The 25,094-nt window shown below is 42.5% G+C and overlaps 1 protein-coding gene across 1 annotated transcript; it reads right to left on the reverse strand.

Annotated features, from left to right (window-relative positions):
• Positions 1–683: 683 nt before the first annotated feature.
• Positions 684–19,435, reverse strand: LOC140690058 (testican-3-like). Its single transcript, XM_072951578.1, has 5 exons — positions 19,273–19,435; positions 11,986–12,207; positions 7,163–7,225; positions 4,307–4,426; positions 684–2,330 (listed from the first exon to the last, which is right to left on the reverse strand). Exons 1-5 carry the CDS (start codon positions 19,433–19,435, stop codon positions 2,167–2,169), a joined length of 732 nt encoding a protein of 243 aa, XP_072807679.1. The 3' UTR covers positions 684–2,166.
• Between the last annotated feature and the right edge of the window lie 5,659 nt (positions 19,436–25,094).

Raw genomic sequence — 25,094 nt, forward strand, 5'->3', positions numbered from 1 at the left:
TGGGAGCTTGAAAGATGATACGTCTTTAAAAAAAAACAGCTTCACTTAAAGACCACCATACTTGTTACTTTGAATTAATTTGCTAAACCTTTATACAGAATTTGATCTTTTTTCTTTTTCCAATCAATCCACAAGTTGCATTTTGTGGTTCTTACACTTTTGTTAAACAGGTAAGGTTATTCTATCACTCTTCAAAAATGCTATTGCTACAGAAATTTAGCTAAATATATTAAATATAATACCACAAAAATGGGCTTAAAAATACTACCCTCAACAAAGAAAATGATCTACTTTGCAATGCTATGACAAATGAAACAATGCATGCTAAAACCTTCTATTTCCATTTTGCAAGGCACCATACAGTACCTTCTCTAAATTTTGATACAAGAAACAAAATGGCATAATTCTCAGATTAAACACATATTTTTATCTAAAACAGAAAATAAGAATTAAGATTTTTAAGTGAAAACAGAACAATCTAGCAAACAAAAATCTTTTAAAACATGTATAATAAAACAATATCCAAGATGCCAAGAGCTCTGACTTTGAAACTCAAAATTTTTTCAAAAAACTTTTCTAGCTAGTTTGTGATGTATCCATTTTTAAAATCAAGAAACAGATTAAGAATCTTTCATGCTACTACCTATGCCCCAGAAAATCATTAAGACACAGTTTAATTTGGTTACAAGATTCTTTATTTTGTAAACTATACATAAACAGTAATAAAGAAAATGCATTGTACCTTAAATATTACATAAAGTCAACATTAAATTTTTTTAGTGTCTATAAATCACGTGGAAAGAATCCACCAACTGTATTTCAGTGGATCATATACTGGGAAACCAGCTGACCCACTTTAAATGGTGATACCAGTGTGTAACATCCAACAGGTTTTTCCATTTTTATTATGAGCACAAAACCATAGGTCTGGCAAACTTAAAGTGAGGATGTGCCAAAAGGTCTACACAATTAACTAACATGCTAACTTAAATACAACAATTAAAGTAATTTTGTTGCAGTTAAATCTCAGATGCTACTCCACACAAAAATCATACACAAGCCCACATGGCAAGTATGTAACAAGAGGAAAAAAGAAAGAAACACACTCCATTTTCTTCATTCCAGCAGCAGTGACATCACTGGTATCAACTGGTTAATTAGGTGTGCTTGTCTGTGGACTACTGTCCTGTGCCAGTATGCATGCTGAAACCACTCTGTCTCTACTTTGCAAGGCACCATACACACGCCAAGTTTCAATACCAGTAACAAAATGGGACAATTTTTAGATTAAATGCAAATTTTTATCTAAGATAGGAAAAATAAGAATTAGTATTTTAAAATTTGGTACTGGGGCAAATGACAAACTTTTTTGTGAAAATACAGTTTAAAAGAATCCTTATCTTTGTCTTTCTGCTTTAAAGTCTGCACCCTATGTTGCTGGTCAGAAAGATCAAGAAAACTAGAAAGGTAAAGAAACCATGCTGGTTAAAAATTTAAAAAAAAATTTACATGAGCCTGCTGTCCATATTAAAACAAAATTTAGAAAGGATAACTAAGTGTTTAACTTTCAGAATCCATGGTATTCCATACTTGCCATTTTTGAGATGTCTTATCACATCCAGAATAAGTGCATAATTAAAAGCATCACTGGGATGACAAGCTTGACGGAGGACTCGGGGATGGACTTTGTCTTTCTCACCTCACTCACCTCTGAGTCAGTCGCTCCAGCTTTGGGAAAGAGGCGCCTTGGGAACTGCAATTAAGGTCATGCATATTTTTATAAGATCCCGGGGGCCCAGGTCACTAATAAGTTACTGCAGATTCAACTGAGAACTCCTCTCCGAAGAGTGTCCCATACGACCTCCAGCGCTGGCCTCTCCGTCTGTGACCAACTTACAGTTTGCTTTCATTGACGTTTGTCGAGACCACGAGCTCTTCCCTCTTCTGTCAGGAGAGACCCCGTACGTGTCCTTTTTCTCCAGGACAGATACAACTCAAAGTAAATGACTTGTATTTAAACATAAAGCTCTAGGATTTTAGTTGTGGTATCTGAAATAATTATACAAAACATAAGTGAGTTTTAGACTCATTTTGCTTTTGGGCAAGAAGGTAGTTCTCTGTAGGCATCACCGTGTAAATGACGGAAATGTGCTCCATCCTCGCCGGTCACACGTAGCCATCCTGGTCCCCGCCATCGTCATCGTCTCCCTCCTCCTCCTCATCGTCTCCAATCTCATCCTCACCGCGTGTCACACCATCCTCGCCCATGTCACCGGCCCACTCTCTGAAGTCTCCACTTGCAAAATCTCCCGAGGTCTCAAAGTCAACAGCTTAGGAAAGCGGTAAACAGTGGTGTTATTTGACTGAGTGGTGGGATAATTTCTGATGGACTGAAAATTGTTATGAAAACTGAGGCGCTTCATAAAATTCTAATTTGCTCTTTAGCTTTCTTAACAAAAATAAGGTAAGATCCATTTGTCATCATTTATTAAAATTTATGTGGTAAAAAGCAGAATTATTACTGAGGTCTGACAGACAAGAGTTCTAGTCCAGTGATACGATCTCAGCCCAGTTCTGAGAAGGCCCATATCAAAGTAAGAGGGAGGTGTGGTTACAAGCAAGATTCAGGTGCAGGCGGCTAGCTCTGAAGTCAGGGAAACAGTCCATCAGCAGAGGACCAGGCTGGGAAACTCTCTCCTCCAACGCCTCCGAAGGAGCTCTGAGGACGCCCCGCCCTGAGCTCCAGGAAGCCGGGCTGCACGTCTGATGTTTGGAACCACAAGATGACGTACTTGTGTGGGATCTTGTTACCAGAACAATAAAAAGCTAACACAGCCAGTCAATGCTTTAAAAATATTTAGGAAAGTATCAGCTCCTATTCACGGAGGCAGTAATGCACACACACCTCAGGATGTATTCATTTTCCACCTCCTCAAGACAGTGTGTTTATTTTCTAAACTTCCTAATATTTTAGTCCTGAAATTCTGTGGAAGCTAATTATAACAAATGCTATCAATGGAATCCATTGCGATTAATAACTGATTGATTTCACAATACAACGCATGGAGATCCACACCTCACGTGAAGAAAACTTTTTCTACTCTGCAACTTCTTGTATTTTCTTAATAATTTCAACAAGCTGAGAAAACTCAGAAGTCATATTACCCAAACAATTTCCGACACTTACTGAATTCATCTCCATATAATTTTTACTTATAAGATAAATTGAAATTCTTTATCCATCACTGGCATCACTGATGACTGAAGTACTTAATAATGCAACCCATTTAAACTATGTATTACAGACACATGTTACAATTCTGTTAGCTACTGACTAGACTTAATCCTACTTAAACCTGAAAACACTGATCAGAAAACCAAAGCCAAGCTATTAAAAGTGTTATGGAATAAATAAACGCAAAGCATGGCATTTCATCATTGAATGCAATTGCTTGTATGCTGTTTACCACTTACCTATTTCTAAAGAACCACAGTGTGTCAGTTTCAAAATCCCATAAAGGAGGAAAACATTTTCTAAAACACAACACTGGTCAAGAACTTTGTTTTCATTTTTGGTCATTTGAATTAATGGAAACACAATCCATTGATTCCGTGTGTGTGTGTGTGTGTGTGTGCTTGTATTTTGTGTCTATACAGGCTAAGTGGCTATTGTAAAGAAAATTTTCCACAGTACAAACAAAAATACTAATTTAAAACTTGCATTCTGAAAAAATATTTTATGAGACAAAAGTAATGTCACACTTAAAACTTTAAAATGTATATATATGATGCTCAACTTAATTGTAATACTACTTTTTAGGTATATGTGTAAAATGCATGCATAGAAAAACAATTAAAATATTAATTATAATTACCCTTCAAGCAATTAAAAGTGTATTTTCTCCCCCAAACATAAGGAAAGATGGCCACAAACCTACAATTTATGGACCTTTACTTTAAAAAGGTTCGTTTTTCTTTCATGGGTGAGCCTCTGCCCCCTTAGTGAACATCTCCAGGGCACACAGACAGGAGGTGCTGGGTGGGGACACGGGTGGCCCGGAGCAGTCTGCCCTCCCCACCCAGAAGAACAGGTGAGGCATTGGACGTATTTTCTGTATCTAAAATAGCAAAGGGGCCCACCTTGTAGCTCTTCTTAAACCATCTAAATTATGCGGTCCTATTTCTTATTCATATGAGGTTTTAGTGTGCTAGGAGCCAGTCTTTGTCACCCGCCCCCCGATGTCCCATGTCTGCACAGAGTTCTAGTGAGTGTGGAGAGCGTGTTGAGGGAGGACCCCCTTCTTACCACAGTCTGCGCCCGCCACCTCGTTTCCGTATCTGTCCACACACAAGCACGGCCCAGCGCCGCCGCGGCACTGCCTGGGCTTGTAGTAACCGTCCTCGTCACACTGGGGGATGTACTGCCCTGCAAGACACACCGTGATGAGTGACTGGTGCCCCTCCTCGGGTCACTCAGCCAGGCACGCGTGGGCCCGGCCCTGGGCGGGGAGCCGGTGGTGCCCGGAGGACAGAGCAGCTAGGGCCCCGCCCTCGTCGTGAGGAACTGCCACTGTGAGTGTCATTAGCTGAGAAATCTCCTGTCTTTCCTCTCCTCACTCTGCAAAGGTGCCGTTTTCAGGGGCAGGACACCCAGAACTGGAATCTGACGGATGCCGTAACCCCCAGTCCCCCAGACCAGGTGCATGGCCACCTGCGACCTTCGCTCCCCAGACTGTCATTCCTACACCCCCAGCTCTCCCCACGTCAAGCTGCTGCTTCCTCCAGACCCAGAAGACTTCATCTCCACAGGAATCTCTTCCTCATCCGGAACCCTCTCCCCTTCCCTCCCTCTTGCAACTGAAAACCTGACTTAAATGTGACCCCTTCCTGTTAAGCAGGAGGGTTTCTGATATATTTCTTCCATCATGTGTGTGTGTGTGTGTGTGTGTGTGTGTGTGTGTGTGTCTTACTGCACAGCTTCACCACTATCCTGTGATATCCTCTGGGCACTTTGGATGCTCTTGATTTTCACTGTTACATGAGCAACCCTTAAACTCAGTCTAGTGGGGAAGAGAGACATCTGTTTTCACACCTATAGGATCTAACATAGTCCCGGCACACTGCTAGTGATCATATCCGGCAAACAATTGAGAAGTGAATTCCCGGTCTTCAGTAACAGTCCAACACTACAATGTAAGAAGCTTCTGGAGATTAGAAGATTTTCCTGTCTTTCCTGACCAATTTTTCTCTCAACAATCAGACACACTGTAGTTATTTGGTGAAAAAAAAAGAAAACCAATGACTAAGAAATGGATAAAATGTGAAACTCTCATCTGGTCTTGCAACAATATGGGCTCATTATTTGATCCTTTTGAAAAGCTTAAAAATTCTGATATATGAGTAACCAATTTAATTTAAAACTGATTCATTTGAAATATCTGAACTCCTGGTCTTTCCATGAGGGACACAGAACATCGCCAACACAGAAAACATGAGAACACCTTCTGTGGATTTAAGGCCAGCAAAAACTGGGAAATTTTTAGCACTATTATCTCTACCTCTTAAAAACCACCATGATTTGCCATATTTGCCATAAAAATGTTAAGAGCGAGAGTCAGTGTGACCATTTAACTCATCTCCGGTGCCTGCGCACCTTGAAAGTGGAAGAGCGTCGTCAGAACGAGGCTGGAGCTCGGCCGCGACCGAGACAGCCTGGGGCTGGAGGGCAGGCAGCGCCCGCCTCTCACAGCGCCGAGGCCGCGGGGGAGGGGCACTGCTCTGCAGCGGTGACTTCCACTTCTATGAACATTTTTGTGAACAAAGGTGACTCCTCCCAGCTGGGCGCTAAGTATTTTCATTCTTTGGTAACACTGAATTATCAAAGCCTGGATGTTAATAGATTTGTCACTAATAGACATTGATCAAGTCTAAAACATTTCACCGTTGAAGGTCAGTGGCTTTTCCCACTGGACGTGCTGAACTTCCATCTGTAGACACAAACAAAGCCAGGTACCAACATAACCTTTACACCTGTGAGCAGGACTGTAGGGCATCTTACAAAAGAGGTAAAAGAAACATGATACTTTGTAGCTTTGATCTAATGATGACGATTCACATCTGAAAACGCTGCATTACAAAGTATTAGCCTATTTATTTTGAACTTTGAATTTTCAAGTAATATGTAAAATCTTTTCATGTAAACATACAATATGCTAATTACAAAAACAGCAAATCATAATATAATACAAATTGATTAATCAGATCCAAAAACATAAAGTTACATGTCACTAAATACCCAGGAGCATACATGAAAACAGTAAGAGCAAAACTGTATGTGGTGTTTTATGTTGGATCCTAAAACAGAAAAAAGGACAACTGTGGACAAACTGGTGAAATCCAGACAAAGTCTGAGGCTTAACTAAGAGGACTGTATTGATGTTAATTTCTTAGACTTGACAAACATCCAGCCATCATTCTTGGGAAGTAAGGTGGCTTCAGGGGAGGCTGGGTGAAGGATGTATGAAATTTACATTTGTAAATTTTTGAATCTAAAATTATTCCCAAAAGAGGTTATTTAACAATTGTATGTTTACAGGAATAAAGCAAATAACCATACATAATAGTTTCACAATCTGTTGACAGCCAAGCATTCAAGTATTGCAAGGCTTTGGATAAAATTTGGAATTTATATTCATCCATCATCTTCTACATACATTAACTTACTAAAAGTGAGCTGTAAAAAGCACTGATGAAACACTCTAAAAGGCCTGTTCACCTCTCCTTGAGGTACTCAGGCCACGTGTCACCCTGCCTCTCTCTCTCCCTCGTCTCTGAATACACACATGCCATCAACTCTTGAATTGTTACCAACAGAATTAGAATTGAAGTTTCTGCTGATGCTTTAACTTTAGCATTGTTTAAATCTCTTTTTTACTTAATAACTTTCAAAATGAGCATTGCATTAGGGTAGTGAAACACACCTAGCATCTTTCAACAGGTCAGATAATAGAACTAAGTTTAACGGCTTTCCAAAACTTCGTAAGCTTTATTGCTGAAATTCAGTGTGGTCTACTTTTGTGGGATGAACACTGATTTCCCATTGCTGTCTCCCTGGGTTACTGACGTGAGCAGTGAAGGAGTCAGAGAGTGACCTGCTACTCACCCAGAAACTTCTTCACCCCGAGCCGCTTCTGAAGACCGCTGAGCTCCGTTTGGCAAGGTGGGTCTGCAACAGCATTAAACATGACCTTAAGGGTTACAGTTAAACAAAGACGGTGTGGGTTCCACATTACCAAAACTAGAGTCACATGGCTTTAGAAGATATATTACATATTAAGTATTCTGCAAGTAGATACATGTATGTACAATCATAAAATTCACTTACAGGATGGAAAATGGTTCCTTTCATTTCACTGGTCAATCAGCTCATTAAGGTAAACACAGCTGAGGGGCTTCTGCCTAAACAGCTCCCTGGTTACGTTTTCCTCACATAGAAGAGTTTCTATGATCGGGAGAAACAGCACTGCACTCAAATATGATCCAGGAAACAGTTAATGTTTCCGAGGAATTTCAGAGGTGCTGTTATAAGTTCTGACACTGAGTAATGTGGACAGGCTTCGGTCTTAGCTGCGCCCAGATGCTTCAACAATACATGCAATTGGGAAACAGGACGTAATATACAGTAACTTCTGAGAAGTCATCTTTTAAAAAATAAACAAGACTTTAAACCAATTTGGAAATAAGTATTTGTCTACTTTTCCAAACTCTTTCAAACCTACTGGAGAATATTTTCAGAAGCGTAAAATTCTAAACAGAAACAATGTAGCTTGGCTTGTCTTATTATATATAATTAGACACATTCTTCCATATAATACATACTTTATATGAAAATAGTTTAATGAGCTTTACACTCATATTCTAAAAACTTGATATTAATACTTGCTATATAAAACTATCACAAACCATTGAAAGAGCAAAACAATATTTATTTTGCTACACTACAACTTTTTAAGGAAAAGCAAGATATAATTAATTCAAATAATTAAAAATTCTTTAGTATAAAGCTCGCAATAGTCAGTTACTAAATTTTCATGGAAGCAACAAAGTGGAATGAGGAAATAAGACAAAGAACTTGAAATGTATTTTACAGTTTAATACGTAAGGCCAACAGTGCTTTTTCTAGAGGATCCTAACGTGTGAAGAAAAAGTAATTTGTTTGAAAAACCTGACTCTTGATTAGCAACCTCACTGAATAACCTCAGGACAGCCCCACCAGCTCTGTGTGAGGGGCGTGCAATGCTTCCAGAGAAGTCATGGTAGATCAGGCTGTTCCACATACAGCACGGGAGTGTGGAATACCTTTCCTCCCCTCTGCTTCTGGCCTTCCACTCAGAAGTACGCGGAGGGCCTGACTGAGATTTCATGGGTCGTGAAACGCACTTGCAAAGAACTGATGCAGATGGAAGGGCAAGGAGGTGGCCAAGAGCATGAAGGTCTGGACACGGTGAGATGTGAACGCTCGGTGTAGGGCATCAGCACAGACTTACACACAAGATTTATTTCCCATCATCTTCCGATGTTTTTACTTTATGGGAAATTCTGACTTTATCTGCTTAAAGGTGTATGAAAATCATGAGTTATCGAATATAGGCTTTAATTCAGTCACTGAATTTACAAGTAATGAATCCCAATGCTTGTTTTAAAAAACAAGAAAAAAAGAATTAAAATCTTCTACTAGTTAATTAAAAAAAAAGCTGTTTTCAAAAATAACACTCTTCATTGTTTTGCATTCTGAATTTAAAAACTCAAATCCTTATACTGGAACCATTCACACATTACCTGAATGTCATATCACGAATTGATAGTTTTCCATACAATGATAACAATGCATTCTTATTTTCCCACACAATTCTGAGCTGAATGTCACTGGGAAAATAAGTAAGGAAATACCTACATGTGCACAATAGGAATATACACATGTGTCCTTCCCACACTCACAGCTAGTCACTTTTAGGGAGGTGCATTTCCATTGTCAAACGCAGACAACTGGAGTCACAGCTGAAAAGGGGGCGGACGCTGCAGAGGCCTGGGGATGACCAAGTGGGCAGCGCATCCTCTGCAGGGTAGGGGAGCCCCTCTCAGGGGCTGCTCCCCTGTTCCCTGTCCTCACACTTTATGGCCCGCACAGCCTCTAACAGGATGAACAACACTCCCTGTGCTTAACATCTTGCCTTAAACAGGAAAATGTCTTTCGTAGCAGTGGTGCAGTTGGTCCCTGTCCCTGTGGCCAAATGCGTGACCCACTCTGAGGATGCACTGCTCCCACCTGTCGGCATACCGTTGGCTGAAGTGAGACTTGCTGGGGTGACCTGTACTGAACGGGACTTGCCAACAGGCTGCACAGGGACGTCTCTCCGCATTTTATGTCTGACCTTGCAAAGTCTGCATATAGCGGTAAAGCTGCTGGAGGCAGAACTTTCAAATCCCAGTCCCTGTACTCCTCCCACCACGTGAAGGTGTTTGGGGCCAGTGCGCGCCAGTCCACAGCCGTGAGATGGGGTAATTAAACTTTCACAGGCTATGTGGGTAATAAATGATTTTACATATCTCAAAAACTAGCTGGGCCTGAGTAAATGTTAATTTTCTTTCTCTTCCTGGATCTTACACAACAAGACTTTAAATGAAATAAATGGATTTACTGTTTTGAGTGGGGGCGTAGAATACACTTTACGAAAGTCAGTTACTAACACCCAAGGTAACAAAAATCCCCAAGTAATATTTCTCCTACGCCTGTTTCATGATTAGTTAGAAAGAAGAATTACACAAGCCAAAATCATAGCCATTTTGTACCACTTAACTCTCAGGATTTCAGAATGTTAGTCATGGAAACAAATATGTAGTTTAATTAAAGTTAAAACATTTTTTCCATTGAAAAACTGTAAGTATTTCACTGGCTTAAGACTTTATATTCTCAACATCTTTGATTAAACTATTGAAATGAATCTTAATTTTATATTTTTGAAAGGTACTTTTCAAAAAACACTTTTATTTTTCTGGTATTTTCCAACAACCATACCACTATGGTCTTGATTGCAGTTTTAAGTCAACCTGGATCAGTAACACCCACTTATTCTCTCTCTCTCTCTACACACACACACACACACACACACATACACACACACACACACACACACACACATACATTTTACTCTAATTATAGTAAACTTAAGAATTTGTTGTTTGTATTGAATAAATAGGAAAAACACATTCTTTATAAGGTGAAACATTTGAAGAAAAATGTTTTAAAATTAATGTTTATTCCTTTTCATGAAATTACTTGATGAACTAATTCTGTAAGTCAGGAGCTTTTTGGTTTTGTTTTTTTTTTTTTGTAATGTTTTCTAGCATATTAAAATAATACACAGAATTAGCCAAACTCTCCTAAGGTTTTGGGAAGTTGTATAAATCCTTTAACCAGCTTGGGTACCATTAACTAAATTACTTCTACCATATATTAAATGATCTCATAAAATATCTTTATGTGACTATAAGGATTTTAATACTTTGGAAGTAAATACATGAAATGTATATAAAGCAGAATCTTTTGGGGACTTTTGATTAATTCTATAAATATTACTGCAAATTCTATGAATGTTTTAAGATAAACACATTGATTTCTGCAGTAGAAACATTCAGAGTTATTCAGAATAGTTTTAAATGCTCATGTATAAACACTTGGACATGCTATCATAACAACCAAAGAAAAACTAGAAAACACGTGTCATAATAAAGGACCACATGCCTTTTTATGGCAAGTTCACCTGGATTTACTTTTTTATTCTTTAAGTGATTTAAGTGTAGACTCGTCATTAAAACTAGGATGAAGTTTTCTAGGGGTATTCGGTCACCCTGAAAGCATGTAATAGTAAGTCAGCAAGTGTGTGTGTGTCTGTATGTGAGTGATTGTGTTCATGTGTCTCTGTGTGTGTCTGTGTGTACAATTTAGAATACTCTAACAAATCAAATTTTTTACACTTTGTTTAAAGTAGTTTATAAATAATCTACGCTACAAACCCAGTTTACAGATAAGCATGTTGTCTCTAATTACTAAACTATTACTAATACATGAAAAGGCATTGAGATAGTAAAAATGCCCTAGAGAATGTGCTGGTTTCCTGAAAACCTGAGAACCATCCACAGTTCAAAGCAGCTTGTTCATTCTCTCAGCTGCCAGGAGCTTTAAAATGTAGTGATGATAGCTGACGTGTCACGTCAGACTAATTCCCAATTTGTCTTTCAAAATCAGCATCAGGGTCACACGTATCATTGTTTTCGGAGGTTCCCCAAACCTCCCCATAATGTCAGTGTTTGGGGCCCTTCCCTCACACACTTGATTTTAATTACCCTCCGGACGACTATACACGCAGGCTCCAGCGTCCTGTTACATTTCGTTTCCTAGTGAAGACGGGCTGTCAAGGACAGCCGCTGCCTTGCCTCTCCAGGGAATCGGGACTCCGTCTTTGCTAATGAATTTTTATAAAGCTAAGTTATCTTAAAAGTTTGAAAGATCATTTTAAAATCAAATACGTAAAAATAACTTTATGGTGAAAGCTATGGTTCATTCAAGTCATTTAAAAAGATCACAAAACAGAACATTAAACTCCACAGCATAGAGATGAAAATCCCTTTTTACACCGTGGGCAAGACCGACAACAGGTTAATTTAAATGACTACCTTTAGCATCTATGTTCTCCTATCCCGATGTCCTTCTTGGTGGCTCATGATGGAGACTCTAAGGAAGTGCATTAACAGAGCACATTAATTACGGTTTTTTATCTCCTTCAGCGTGTGTAGCATCCCTGGCTGAGTTATGCTGTTCAGGCTTACCTGCTCTTTTGTTAACCACTCTAGTTAGAAGAATAGCTACCAAAAGAGTGGGGTTAGGCACTACTGTCACTGGGAGGACCGAGCACGTGGGGGCTGTACCTTGCTGTCTCTGGAAGCAGGCACACCACTCATTGTTGGAGATGCAGTGGTCCCGGTACGTGTCACAGGAGTTGAAGAAAGCCTCCGCGCATGGCTCGTTTTTGTCCAGGTACATGCTGCCCAGCTCTGACGGGTCCAGGCGCAGGTTGTAGTTGGTGTCCAGTCTGTTGAACATCCAGCCAAGTGAATCCTTACAAATTGGCAAAATACCGGTATCAAATCCTAAAGGCAAAGACAGAAAAAAAAGATGAGCTAAATCTGGATGTCACCATCAGCATGCAAACACCATGGTGCCACGTGGGTTCCCTCCAGGCACCTGCTCCCAGTTGGCTCCAGAGTAAAGGGACAGAGTCACACACACCTGGCAGGAGAGTTGTGAGGACTAACCAACCAGGACAGAAAGCTTCAGGACTAGTTAGTCATTTGCTCAGTGGCAGGTCCTACTGTCATTATATTATAGATTTTTTATTCTTCTTTTTATTGGTCAAGCTTTTCCTGAATAAGCAGGTTATCATGATGAATGGTTCACTAGGTGACATACCTCTAACTGAGTAATATTCATAAAAAAATAAAATTCATTTTTTAGTCAAAGCAGCGACATGCCCTTTTAACAGAAGTATGACTGACATATTGTAAATCTCAGCTTCAGCAGTGCTCTGTATCTTGGCAGAACCACAGCAACCCTGACAGCTCACAAGTAACATCCGGAGAAAGAGCCACCACTGTGTAACTTTCGCAGCTCCCGTCTTCCCTCAAGGGCTCTTCTAAGCACGAATCTGCCACGGTGGGCGCAGGGGTGCGCGGGGGGCAGGTCTGTACCCAGCCGCTCGCTCTCCGAGGGCGATCACCTCGCCAGCCACGGGCCCCGCCAGGGTCAGTGTCCCGCAGAGCGGCAGCGGCAGCGGCAGCGGCAGCGTGTGAGGCGTAACCGAGGAACTTACCTTCGACTCTCACGTGTCAGGTTACGCTGGTTTTCACATGTGTTTTGTCATCTGGTTTTTGTCTTATTTGTTACGGTTCACTCATCACAAGTGGCAGGAAAACAATAACTCATTTAACTGGTGTGGAGGAGAGGCTGTCCTTGGAGAGGGTGTGACGGTTGTCTGGAAACTGAGGATCAGACAGACAAGCTTCAGGAGCTAGACAGCAGTTGAACCATTTATGAGCGGAATTCTCCCTCAGGTGCAGTTCCATTTATTTTCTAGTTGTGCACAAACTACCTTTATAATTTAAGTTTGCAAGATGAAGAATAATGGCAGAGAAGATATTTTGCATTTTTAGGATACTTAGGATTGCAAATTAAATGGGTATCTACTGTAGGAGATGTAGGACTGAAGACGTTTGCAATCTCGCCACCTTTGCAGGGTTTATCTCAGTAACATCCTCAGAGCTTCCTATCTGTGCGTTGCGGTGCCGGGCAAGGACGTGCAGAGATCAGGCGGTGTCTGTGACGCTTTCATAAAAGCACAGAGAGACATCCAGTGACTTTCTCACTGTTTGTGCTTTTCTTTGTAAAACTGTCGGCAGCAACAAACAGAATTCTCCCACTCAACCAAACAGAAAGTAAACGTGAGTGGCTCTTCTATTTACTTCCCAGGACCTGACCTTGGTTCTGGGAATGCAGGGTTGGAACATGCGGACAAGGACCCTCTTCTCTGAGCTTACTTTCAAAACAGCATGGCTGGAAAACTGGCTGAAGCTTTCCCTGACCACCAGAAGTTGTCGAGTGCTCAGGGATTACATGAAGAAAGCCACCTGCAGGAAAAATAAATGCACTAAACTCTGCAAAACCACTCAAAGAACCCGAGTTCTGGGTTGAGGTTTCTGGTGTGGCTTTGACTTTCTCTTCCCTTCCCAAGTTCATCTTATGAAGCACTGAAGGAACTTAAATGCCTTTATGAGCAAATGGTCTGGGGAGACGAGGGGGCACTGGGAGTCAGTGTAGAGGGCCTGCCCTCTCCCTTCACCTCCTTCTGAAGAGCAGAGGGCCCCGCTGCCAGCTTCCTGAGGCTCCCAGGGCATCACGGAAGGCCTGCCAGTGTCTGTGAGGAGAGGTGGCTGAGCCCCAGGGGAGGCTGGCCTGTCTGCTCTCTGCCTGGTCCTGGTGCTGCCCACGTGGGAGCGGGCACTGCAGTGCAGCCCAGACGGCTCTGGGGAGGAGCTGGGCCCGGAGGCTCGCTCTCTGCTGAGGTGCCGGGTGGATGAGACCCAGGGATGCGGGGCTGGAGCAGAAGGCCAGGGTCCACCGGAGCACCTCCTGTCCAGGTCAGTGTGGAGGTATACAGCACACGTGCCCTGTGCCTTTCAGGATGGAGAAGAAGGACTGGAGCACTGACACAGATGACATTAGCTCCGGAAGGAAAATTCCACTCGGGACTGTGGGAGCAGCGTGGATGCCGGGGACCCCTCGTGAGGGCGCCTGTGGGCTGCTCGGATCACACCTTCGCTTGAGCCTCCTTTGAACCGCCACCAGCCTTTAAAATGGGAGACTTAAACCGACCTCCGCCCAGCTTCATGACGACTCACAAAACACCGTTAGTTTCAGCACGTCCTTCCTCGCTGTTTTTCTCAGGATGGTGTGAAAGAGAAGGGGCCTCACTTCCCATCATGTTTGCAGCTCTACTTTGAGAAGAACTTTTCTACAACCCAGATACCAACATAAAAGAATTTTTCTGAAAATGTGATGTGCACAGGTACCTAGTAAATTTTAGACACAACAGAACTAAAAGTTTATCCTTTGTGTTAAAAAGTAATGAACTTACAGTGCACATGTCTGTTAAGTGATCAGTTAGATGAAATGCGATGTTTTAGATGGAGAATGCCAGGGAAGCTGATTTGGATTCAGGTCACTGGCCTGTCATTAAGTCATTTAATATGTAGATTTAACGTCCACGTCTAGACAATGTGTGGACTTTTAAAGCATGACCTCTATGTTACCCTGGAGATAAAAAACACAGTGAGTTTATGTCATCTGAATGATAGACAAAAAGTTGTGCTACCAGGGTCATTGGCATGATGTTACAGAAAAGGACCAGATATAACATTGTTTTGATCCTCTCAAATGTATACTATTCAATACGATTATCTTGATGCTACAAGTGTAAAATAAAATAAATTTGGAAAAAACTTCTCCTATCTTATTTTAAACTTGTGGAGCAACACACTATGTGGTGACTAGAGAGTTCTCAGATGTGCCAGCGCATATTCCCCCTATATAACGCAGAAAAAACCCAGCATGGACGCCCGTGAAGACCAACAGAGCAGGAACCCGGGGCTACCGGGGGTCTGACTGGTGTGGCCACAGTGAAGAATCTGGCTTTCATCCAATTTCTGACGTCGATCTTGCCTTACGCAGACCAGCCGCTCCAGCTTTCTTATGATTAGAATTTCTATTCTGCTTTACACTATGTTGCCTCTTACACTTAAAATGGGTTTCTTCGAGACAGCGTGGCACTGACTCTCACACTATTTCCAAGTCTAACAATCTCTGCCTTTTTTCTGAAGCATTAGAGCCACATGCACTTAATATCATCAATATGGCTGTATTTAAATCTTCCACCTTCCTTTGATTTGATTTTGTCCCTTCTACTATTTATCCCACCGTCTTTTTTTCCATGTGCTCTGTTTTGGGTGGTTTCTGTCACATCTCTTCAGGCACGCGGACTTTCTTTTCCATAGAATCCATTTTTCACTTCATTCGTTGTCCGCTTCCCTACACGTACTACGGGCTGTTCTGTTCCTCTCGTACCTGGTGTCTGTTCACCGTTATCCCACCGTGCGCAGTAACACCGCTTACAGCAGCTGTTTAAGGTCCTTGTGTGCTAAGCCCGTCCTCACTGCTGTCTCTGGGTATGGTTCCTGGTACCCAGAAACCTCCCCAAACTGCGGGCCACTGCTTTATGCTTCACAGCGTGCTTGGTAAACATCGGCTAGATGCTGCACATTGTGGATTTTAAATCGCTGATTTGGGGGTTTTGTGGAATTCCTCCCCGTGTTTTTCTTTGTTCTGGCATGAAGCTAAAAACCTGCAAGTCGGCACGACTCTTTGAGGGCAGCTTTCAGGCTCTGTTACGTCAGGTGCAGAGCAGACCTTCATCTGAGGACTGACTTAGTCCCTCTGCCAAAGTGCATCTTATTTCATCACATGGACGAACAACCATTTCTTCATTCGCTCGCCAGGGATGGACATTCGGCTTGTGGCCAGTGTTGCACTTATAAGTAAACTTTCAATGAACATCCACACGTATTTTTTTTAAACATTTTTTAATTGAGTCATAGACATTTTACAATGTTGTGTCAAGTTCCTTTGTACAGCACAATTTTTCAGTTATACATGAACATACATATATTCATTGTCACATTTTTTTCACTGTGAGCTACCACAAGATCTTGTAAATATTTCCCTGTGCTGTACGGTATAATCTTGCTTATCTATTCTACGTGTCTGTCAGTATCTAAATTTTGAACTCCCAGTCTATCCCTTCCCACCCCATCCACACATATGTTTTAATGTGAACACGTTGTAATTTCTCAAGGAGAAATATCATGAAATGAGACTTCTGTGTCCTGCGACAAGTTCCTATTTCCTTTTATAAAACACTGCCCGGCTGTCCTTCGAAGTGGCTGCACCGTCTTGCGTTCCCACCCCAGTGGACGGGACAGTCAGTTACTCCATCTTCACCAGACCTGGTCCTGCCGTTCACCGTGGCCTTTCTAATAAGGATACAGGAGGCACCTCCTTGTGGACAGGGGTCGGCGTCTCCCCCGTGATGACCAGCATCCAGCTCCTCTCTAGGTGTTCCTAACGTGTCACCTTCTCTGGTGACGCGCACGGCGTCTTGCCCACTTTCAGTGGAGGGGGAGTTGCCTCACCACTTTGAGATCTGAGTGTTATTTATATTCTCTTGATGCAAGTCCTTTACCAGACGTGCACTTGCCAGTACTTCCTCCCACTCTGTGGCTTGTCTTTTCATTGGAAAAGCAGTAGCTTCTGAAAATGAAACATTTGTAGTTTTGATGAAGTTTGGCATCACTTTTTCCTTTTATGCGTCGTATCCGAGAAATCCCTGCTGACCGAAGGTCACGTGTGTTTGTGCCTGTGTTTTCTTCCATGAGTTTACATAGCCTTAGGCTGTCCACACGGGAGGGCTGACTTCTATGTAAGGTAACAGCTGTCTGGGACCCTCTTCAATGGACTCCACTACTAGACGCAAGTGACAGCTGGGCCTCCCTGACCCCACGCTGGGAGAGGGACTCAGCGAAACTCGGCCAAGAGCAGGGACGGTGTTTCTCACTCTCCATGTTTCCCAGCATGCCGCACATGCAGTAGGGTCTTGTGTCAGCCCCTCCAGGACACATGACAACCCTGGGCCTGGGGACTACACAGCCAGCTGGCCACGGCAGCTCCCTGGAGGGACGCAGATACCCAACTCTGGTTCCCCTGCCTGGTGTCGCCAGGCTCCTCCCCATCACAGAGCCCAGGAGAGGGACACAGATGTGGTCACTCTCCCCGGATCTGCTGCGTGTCCCGTTTTGAATCCTGACATCGACAAGATTCCCGCTGGCTTTGACTCTGAAGCTGCACATCTCAACGTGAACACCAGCCACAAACAGGCATCGCCTTCTGTCCCAGTGGACCCCCCATCCTTCCCGGTCCCAGAGAGAAAGACCTGTGAGAACTGCAGTCCAGACACTCGTCAAATCAACCCCTGACCCCTTCATGCACTATGAATAATCCTATGCCCCACTTTTCATTCATCCTCCAAAGATATTCAACTCTCAAAGTGCTTCCTGCAATTAACCCACTATATTAAGTGTCTCATTTTTGGCAAGAAAAAGCTAGAAAGGGAAATAACATTTGTGATTGTGTACAATTAACCAGGCACTGTTCTGAGTGTCCCACCCACAAGCTCTCTTTTCATCCACCTCCAAATACAGGAGGGATTGTCCGTCTTAACTAAGTTCATCAGAGATCTGAAAGCAAGCAATAAAAATATTCAAGTACAAGTACTGGGGGGACAGACGTGGACACGAATCAAAAAGTCAATACTGAAGGATCTGGAGCAAATCTTTCCCCACCCCAGGTATGAATACAGGGGCAAATATACTTTATTATTTCTTTAACTAAGATCAGGCATCCTACTTAACTCTCAAGGTATCAAAAAATTAACTTCTGTCAAAAATTTAAACAATAATTCTGGAGACAAGCCAGAGAGGACACTGACGGCAGGGGGATACCACAGTTTCTCTGGGGGCTTCCTAAGAAGAAGGACGTGGACGTAGCCATCACACGTTCACAGTTATCATGTCTCTCTGAAAAAACTGACTTAACAAGAATTACTGTATTCTTTAAGGATGTCAAGACCCAGAAATACAAATAAGGGCTTACAGAAAACTCCCTGATGAGAAGACAAACAGGGCGTTTAGGAAATAGACTGTGGACGCTAAGCCCCCTAGCTAGGTGACTCTGTTAGAAACAGACGTCCGAGGACCTGCAGGTGGGGTCGTGGTGATGGGGGGTCCTCGGGACCGCCTCTGCAGCCAGGATGCTGCCCCCACTCCCTGCCTCCTCTTCCTGCTCTTAGTGCAAATGCTTCGGTCTTTGAAAGCTCCCCCAAACCAAGCTCATGTTTCAATACATGTCTCTCACATGCATTAAACATGTAATACGTATTTTTTATAAATGAAAAAATATAAAATGAAAAATGTATACAATTATTCATAGCAAGCGTTCTATTTTAGTTTACATTTCCCAATTCTAAGAAATTTAAAAAAAAAATGACTTTGTTGGTTTACACAGATGAAAGAATCATGTAAGACTCACGTGGCTCTTATTTTCTTCTTTTATGAATTCGGTTTGCAGTGCGAGACTGAAAATATCCTACTGCCTACTGACAGCTGAGTCAAATTAGAAACAGCTGATCGAGGGAGTGGGTGCCGCGTCCTCCAAAACTCTAAGGGCGTCAGAGCTTCTACCTTTGTTTCCGTGTGGTTCTCCTCTTCCCCACTTCTCTCAATACACTGAAATATGTTCCTACTCTTCCAGTTCAACTAGGAGTTAAATGCTGTCTCTAATGGAATATTCCTTTTTCTAACCAGAGTTGTCACAAATGCTGTATCTCTTTGCAAAACACGATACGGGTGTGCTTGGAACTAATAACAATGTTCTGATTTCTGTTGACCATCTAAGTAAAGAATAAAGTTTGAAGTATGTGTTTGATCTAAGTGACTCATTGGAGACAGAGCCCCACGCGAGACACAACGACACGCCAGACTTGGGAACCTTACTGCTTCGCTCCAGCCGCAGGGACGCCCTGCTGTCCGCGTTCTGACCTCCACTCTCGTGAAGGGCCTTGAACCAGTCCCGCAGTCTGCTGGCCACCTCCCTGAGCTCCAGGGCACTGCACGCTGAAAACAGAGACAACACAGATCCTGAAGAATGACTTGGCATAATACGTAATGTCAGTGCTCATTCTCAAAGACGCCAACAACCAAAGGGCAACAACCACCAAAAGAAAAGATGTAACACAACTGCTAACTGTTTTGCTTTCAAAAACGAAATATGTTTCGACATAAGATGCAATGTAACAAGAACAATTCCTTTAATAAAGGAATATTATGAGAAGAATTCTGCCTCCACCCTTTGCTGCAATAAAACACACCATTAAGGCTCTTGCTGTTAACATCACATAAATTGAGTTGTAATATTTACGTGCTGAACACCCGTCATGGGAGGATGGTGGATTATTCGGGGAAATAAAGGATTGAAAACTGCAAATGATTACTTACATATTTATTACCGGCTCCACCTATTACAACAGCTTTCAATTAAAAACCTGCATTAGTACATTCAATATACAGAGGAATTATCAATTATAAACAGAGGCCATTTTTATCTGGTTTAATCCTACATATTTTTTTTGAACACAGAAAAGGAAGAGCTATCTTTTTGACATTAGGAAAGAGTGTAAAATATTTAAGAAAATGGCATATTTCTGCTGTAAAAATAAGGTGTTAGCAAATTTTGACATTTGGAACTTGATTCCTCTTTTAAAAAATATTGTTATTTACCAATATTTATGTTCTTTAAAACAGTTTATGCAATAAAAATAGCAGAATACATTTTATAAATATATATGTATGTGTATCTGTGTGTGAGCCCAATGCTAGAATACAGTATATCAAATTCAGGAGTTTGTCACCAAGATATTTTGAAAATATAAGAAATACTTAATTCCATTGTTACCACAGACCTAACTCCTCTGCAAGTAGCTAACATGCAGCGTCCTGGACTAAGAGCTTGTTAGCAGAGCTCTTCCTGTGCCTTTTCTGAAAAACAGCGATTTACACGATGGTAAGTGTTATGTGGCGCTTAACATACCTATATACATGATATTACAGGATATATAATGTGACGCGCACAACATGAAGTGCAGTATAGGATAATGCAATAGAATTAAGAGCTTAAGACCACTTCCTACTATTAAAGGAAATAAACTCCAGATTCCTAGGACCCTCCCAGAGCCTAAAGGAGGACGCACAAAAGCAAATCGCTGTGGCATTTCAGGACCCTGGAGGCAAAGAGGAAGATTCTACAAGCTGCATCAGAAACTCACACAGAATAAGGAGTCGATGTCTTCAGACGTTTCAATATTGACACTGACAGGCAGAAAAACAACTGGAAAGTTACTCATATTTTAAACTTGGGATCCTATATCCAGAAAAATCAGGTGGAACCAAAAGTTCAAGATATTTTAAAGAGACAAGATCCCCAGATTAAGCACCCACATGACTTCCCCGGGAGCTGCTGGAAGATGTGACACGGCGGAGACTGGAGATGGGGAGGCCGAGACACAGGCGATGGAAGACGTCACGGAGAAGCGAGGATGTCCAGGAGGACAGGGCCCGCACACGTGCTGGGGGCCAATGCGTGGTGGGGGAGCAGGTCTGAAAGCCGCTGGTCAGGGGTCAGTCACGGAACTCCTCACACTCTTTACCCAGGGGAACCAACGAGCTTCGAGGAGTCAGAGATCAGGTCCGGCTGAGGCTGTGACAGGTGTGCAGCTCCCTCAGTGTGAACAGGACTGTCAGCCCGGTCGCTCTGCACCAACAAACACCTGCTTAGCCCGCAAAGTGCTGCGCGGGAGCCCGGAGCCCACCCGAAGGAAGGGCGTCCTACGCACACAGATGCCGAGACCAGAGACCCGCGTCTCCGGGAGGAAGAGATGGGGCAGCGAGATGGCATCTCCAGTTAGGGGACAGCGACGGGGGAAAGTGGTGTGAGGATCTCTCCTTTCCTTCTGAATCGTGTGCTGATACCTCTGTTGATGGTAATAAATAAATTTAAAAACTTAAATTTCCTTCAAAAATTAACTGCAATGCAGTCTAATCCTTCACCTAGCATTTGTCTTTCTTAAAAATTTTCTTACAGGCACACTCCACACGTACAACTTACGTAAACTGTACAACAGCATTTGTTCGGCACTCCTGTAACAGCGAGGGTGTTGGCAACCCAACTGGCCCTCAGCAGTGGCCGGGGGGCACTAACCTGGGACTTCCACCCCATGCCGCTCTGAGACATCCATACAGTTAAGAAGTTCATCATTAAGAGGAACACAAAATTTAAAGCAGGACACGCACGTAGATGCAAATGCTCACACACGCATCACACAACTTCCTAATTATAAAGTACAGGCACGTCTCATTCCAGAGCAGGGCTGAGCAACTTTAAAGTATTTCTTTCTTAAAAAGCTCAGTAAGCAACTCCTACAGGCTTTGTAGTTGAGAGACAGGATTCGGGAAGGGACACTATTACACAGACCACAGGAGCCCTGTCTCTGCTGCTCAAAGTCAAAGTCAGGCAAACTGTTTCCAGATCCTCTGACAGACACAGACAGACAGACAGACAGATACACACAGACATCTTAGAGAATGCTCCTCATCAAGGTGAGGTCAGTCAGAGTGTCCTGTGAATTACAGTCACACTAAAAATTTTACATGATAAACTATGGAAGTGAAACCATGAACCTTCAGCATTGCCATCAATCGTGTAGTTTTATTAAAACATAAGCTACAATTTCTGCAGCCGCTAAAGAACACTGATGTTCACAAGAGCATCTGAAACTCCCTGATTCACAGCTACCTTGCGTTTTGAGGACCAGCCTGAGGCTGGGGGTGTTTTATTGAGGCATTTTGTTCAGACACAAGGGGGGACGTGTCCATGGATCAGCCTCCGGTGGCAGCTGGGCAGCAGGGACAGGGGACCCGTCACCCACTGACTCTGCAAAGTAGGAACAACTGAACAGGACTAGGCGACATGGCAGCATCCTGACCAAACAGCCTCGGAGATGACCAGCTGCTGAGTGTCCTTGTCCCACAAAACTGAGCCAAACGGCCTCAAGATGACCAGCTGCTGGGTGTCCTTGTCCCACAAAACTGACATAAAGCTGTTTCTGTCCCCAGGCTGAGAGGAGAATGATCATCAGGCGGTGTCAACCCTTTTTAAGCTAAAGTACCTGAATCAACGTACTTGAGACTTCAAACACCTGCTGGTCATTTCTACTGATGACATGTCACACTCAACTTGAACTCATCTGTAACATCTAATAATAATATAACCGAAAAGCCTGTTGCAATTCCATGCCTAGAATCACTACTAATCTGTGCTTCTGCAAAGAGCAAGGAGACGGATTATCTGGCTCGTCCAAATACACATGCAGGCTGGCGTCAAACGCGGGCTCCCTGCAGAGTTAACGAGAGGAAACCTCACAGTTCCCAGCGGCCCCGCACTTGGGAGGAAACCACAGACCACCAAGTTCTCTAAGAGAGACAGGGGGAAACTTCACAGCAGCTTCTCGGGACGAAGGGCCCTTATTTAAATCACTCTCTCCATCTGGGATGGGCAGGCTGAGTGCAGCAGTGCACTGTGACCTGCTGGGTCTGAGGACCCGCTGGACCCCACGCCCAACAGGGATGCTCAGCGAGGCTGAGTCCCAGACCACGGGCCAGCGGGCTTGGCCTGTCCCCGCAGCCTCCTTCCTGGACTTGCGGATGGCCTGGCCGCCTTCTTGCTGTGACATGTTCGTCCCTTGGTCTGCACTGACTGTGCCCTAACCTGCCCGTCTGCTGGGACACTGGCACCCCGGACAAGGGCCACCCACAGGACCTCATCTCCAAATGGGCCATCCTCTCCAGAGGGCCCGTCTCCAAATGCAGCCACATCTGGGACCCGGGTCAGGGCCTCCATGCACACTTGGACCCGACAGCAGGTGTGCGCTGGGCTCGCAGGAATGACCAGCGTCACAGGATGGACAAATCGCCCAAAACCCATGTAGTGCCGGTGAAAACGTTGTATTCAAACGTGTGGTGTCAGAAAAACTTTAAATCTTAATACATTTCTGCATTTCAAACATTAAATATCCTCAAAATGATCCCTCATAATTGTTTATTGAAGAAAGTGATGGAAAGTGAACATTTCCAGGTGCTTATAAGTGGTTTTCTAGTCCCTGCCAGCGTGAGGGAAAACACACTAATTAAATGGTAAATTCCACCACGGCTCACAGGTCTCACGGATCCCAGTTTCGTGAAGTATTACATTTTGTTTCATGAAGGCTCAAAGAGTTTAATAAAACAGAGCTGAAATGTTATGAACAGATTCATTTCTGCATAATTTATCAGGAATGTTAATATGCTTTCAACCAGGAGGCATCTTTAAGAGTGATAAACACAGTATCATCAAAACTACCTTTTCTGTCACAGAACCATATTCCCTGCGACACTGATGCTCCATGCACTACGCACACGGCACTCCACACCTCTCACGTCTGCTGTGAGTCCCTGATCTTCTGCACAGCACAACTGCACTGATGATACACAGGACTTCAAAAGCTATTGGCTGGAAGGATACACAAATCAAAGGAACCTATAGCATTACTTTATTTTAAAAAAATTTTTTTCTTTGAGATTCTCCTTTTGTGGGTCTGACAAATTTGAGACACCCAGAAAATATATTTGATTTGATAATCCATATATTTTGCAAGTATTCTAACAGTTTTCTTTCCTGCTGGATGGTAATTTTACGGTCACATATAAATCTGCAAGCAGTAAAAATAAGTCTTTATCTGATTTGACAGATGAGGTGAAGAAGGCTGATCTATTCAGATTATTATTTTATCTGATAGACTGGCAGATTAATCTTTAATGGCAAAAGACAGACATTAGAGGTCACAGAAGATTAGACAGTAATCAAAAAGTGCATATTTAATCAGATGGATTCCATTCAGGAACCTGCTTTCACTCTTGCATAGTATTAATAGACGGTATGTCTGCTATTAAATCAGTCCTTCCAGCCATTAAGAGAATCACTGCAGGGTAAAAACAAAGCCACATGTGCCAGAGTGGGTACCTTCAGCAATCATCTGAAGTAATAAAAACTGACTGGCTTTGCAAGTTTAACACATGAAAGTCTGAAACAGGCAGAAGAACCTTTAAGTTCACAAAACACTACAAATACATATTTAAGAAAATCTGCTACAGGAAATACTATTTAAATAGTGTAATCAGTTTCTTCCTCACAGAGTAAAAGATACAATTTAATTCTGCATTAGAATAGACCTGCTGTTTGTAGGAAAGTACAATAAAGTGTTGATGAATTTACAGTCCCTGTCCTGGATTCAAAGGTAATTGAGAGTTGTAGAAAAGCACTGTTTTTAAAAATATGTTGACCAAAAAATGGCTAAATTATGCAATATTGTTAACATATAGCTCTATTTTTCTTAATTACCACTTTACTACTATTTAAATATTATGTACACAAACGACATAGGAAGAGTCAGTACTTGTCACGTTTTAATTTGAACCCACACATCAGGAAAAGTCCTCGTGTCCACAAGGCTTCAGCCTTTGTTGAGACCTCAAGAATAAACAGAGGACTTTGATGACCAGCAATAAGTGATGCTATGCACTTTATAGCTTCTTTTTTTTTTGCAGTTTGCCTTAAGCAAATAATTTTGTCTTAACAAGGTCATCTGCTTGGAGATTGTTTATTTCTTTGACAATTTACACATAATTAAGAGGAGTTGCCCCCAGATGGGAGATGAGGCTTCTATTCT

Source organism: Vicugna pacos, chromosome 28, assembly GCF_048564905.1.
Source record: "Vicugna pacos chromosome 28, VicPac4, whole genome shotgun sequence".
In the NCBI taxonomy this organism is placed as follows: Eukaryota; Metazoa; Chordata; class Mammalia; order Artiodactyla; family Camelidae; genus Vicugna; species Vicugna pacos.

Excerpts from the sequence above, each read along its gene's own strand:
- LOC140690058 (XM_072951578.1), bottom strand. The coding sequence starts at position 19,435 with ATGCCAAGTCATTCTTCAGGATCTGTGTTGTCTCTGTTTTCAGCGTGC. Across the intron at positions 7,226-11,985 it reads CTGCTTCCAGAGACAGCAAG|ACCCACCTTGCCAAACGGAG; the intron begins GTACAGCCCCCA and ends ATGCTGTTGCAG. Across the intron at positions 4,427-7,162 it reads CGGGGTGAAGAAGTTTCTGG|GGCAGTACATCCCCCAGTGT; the intron begins GTGAGTAGCAGG and ends TGTGTCTTGCAG.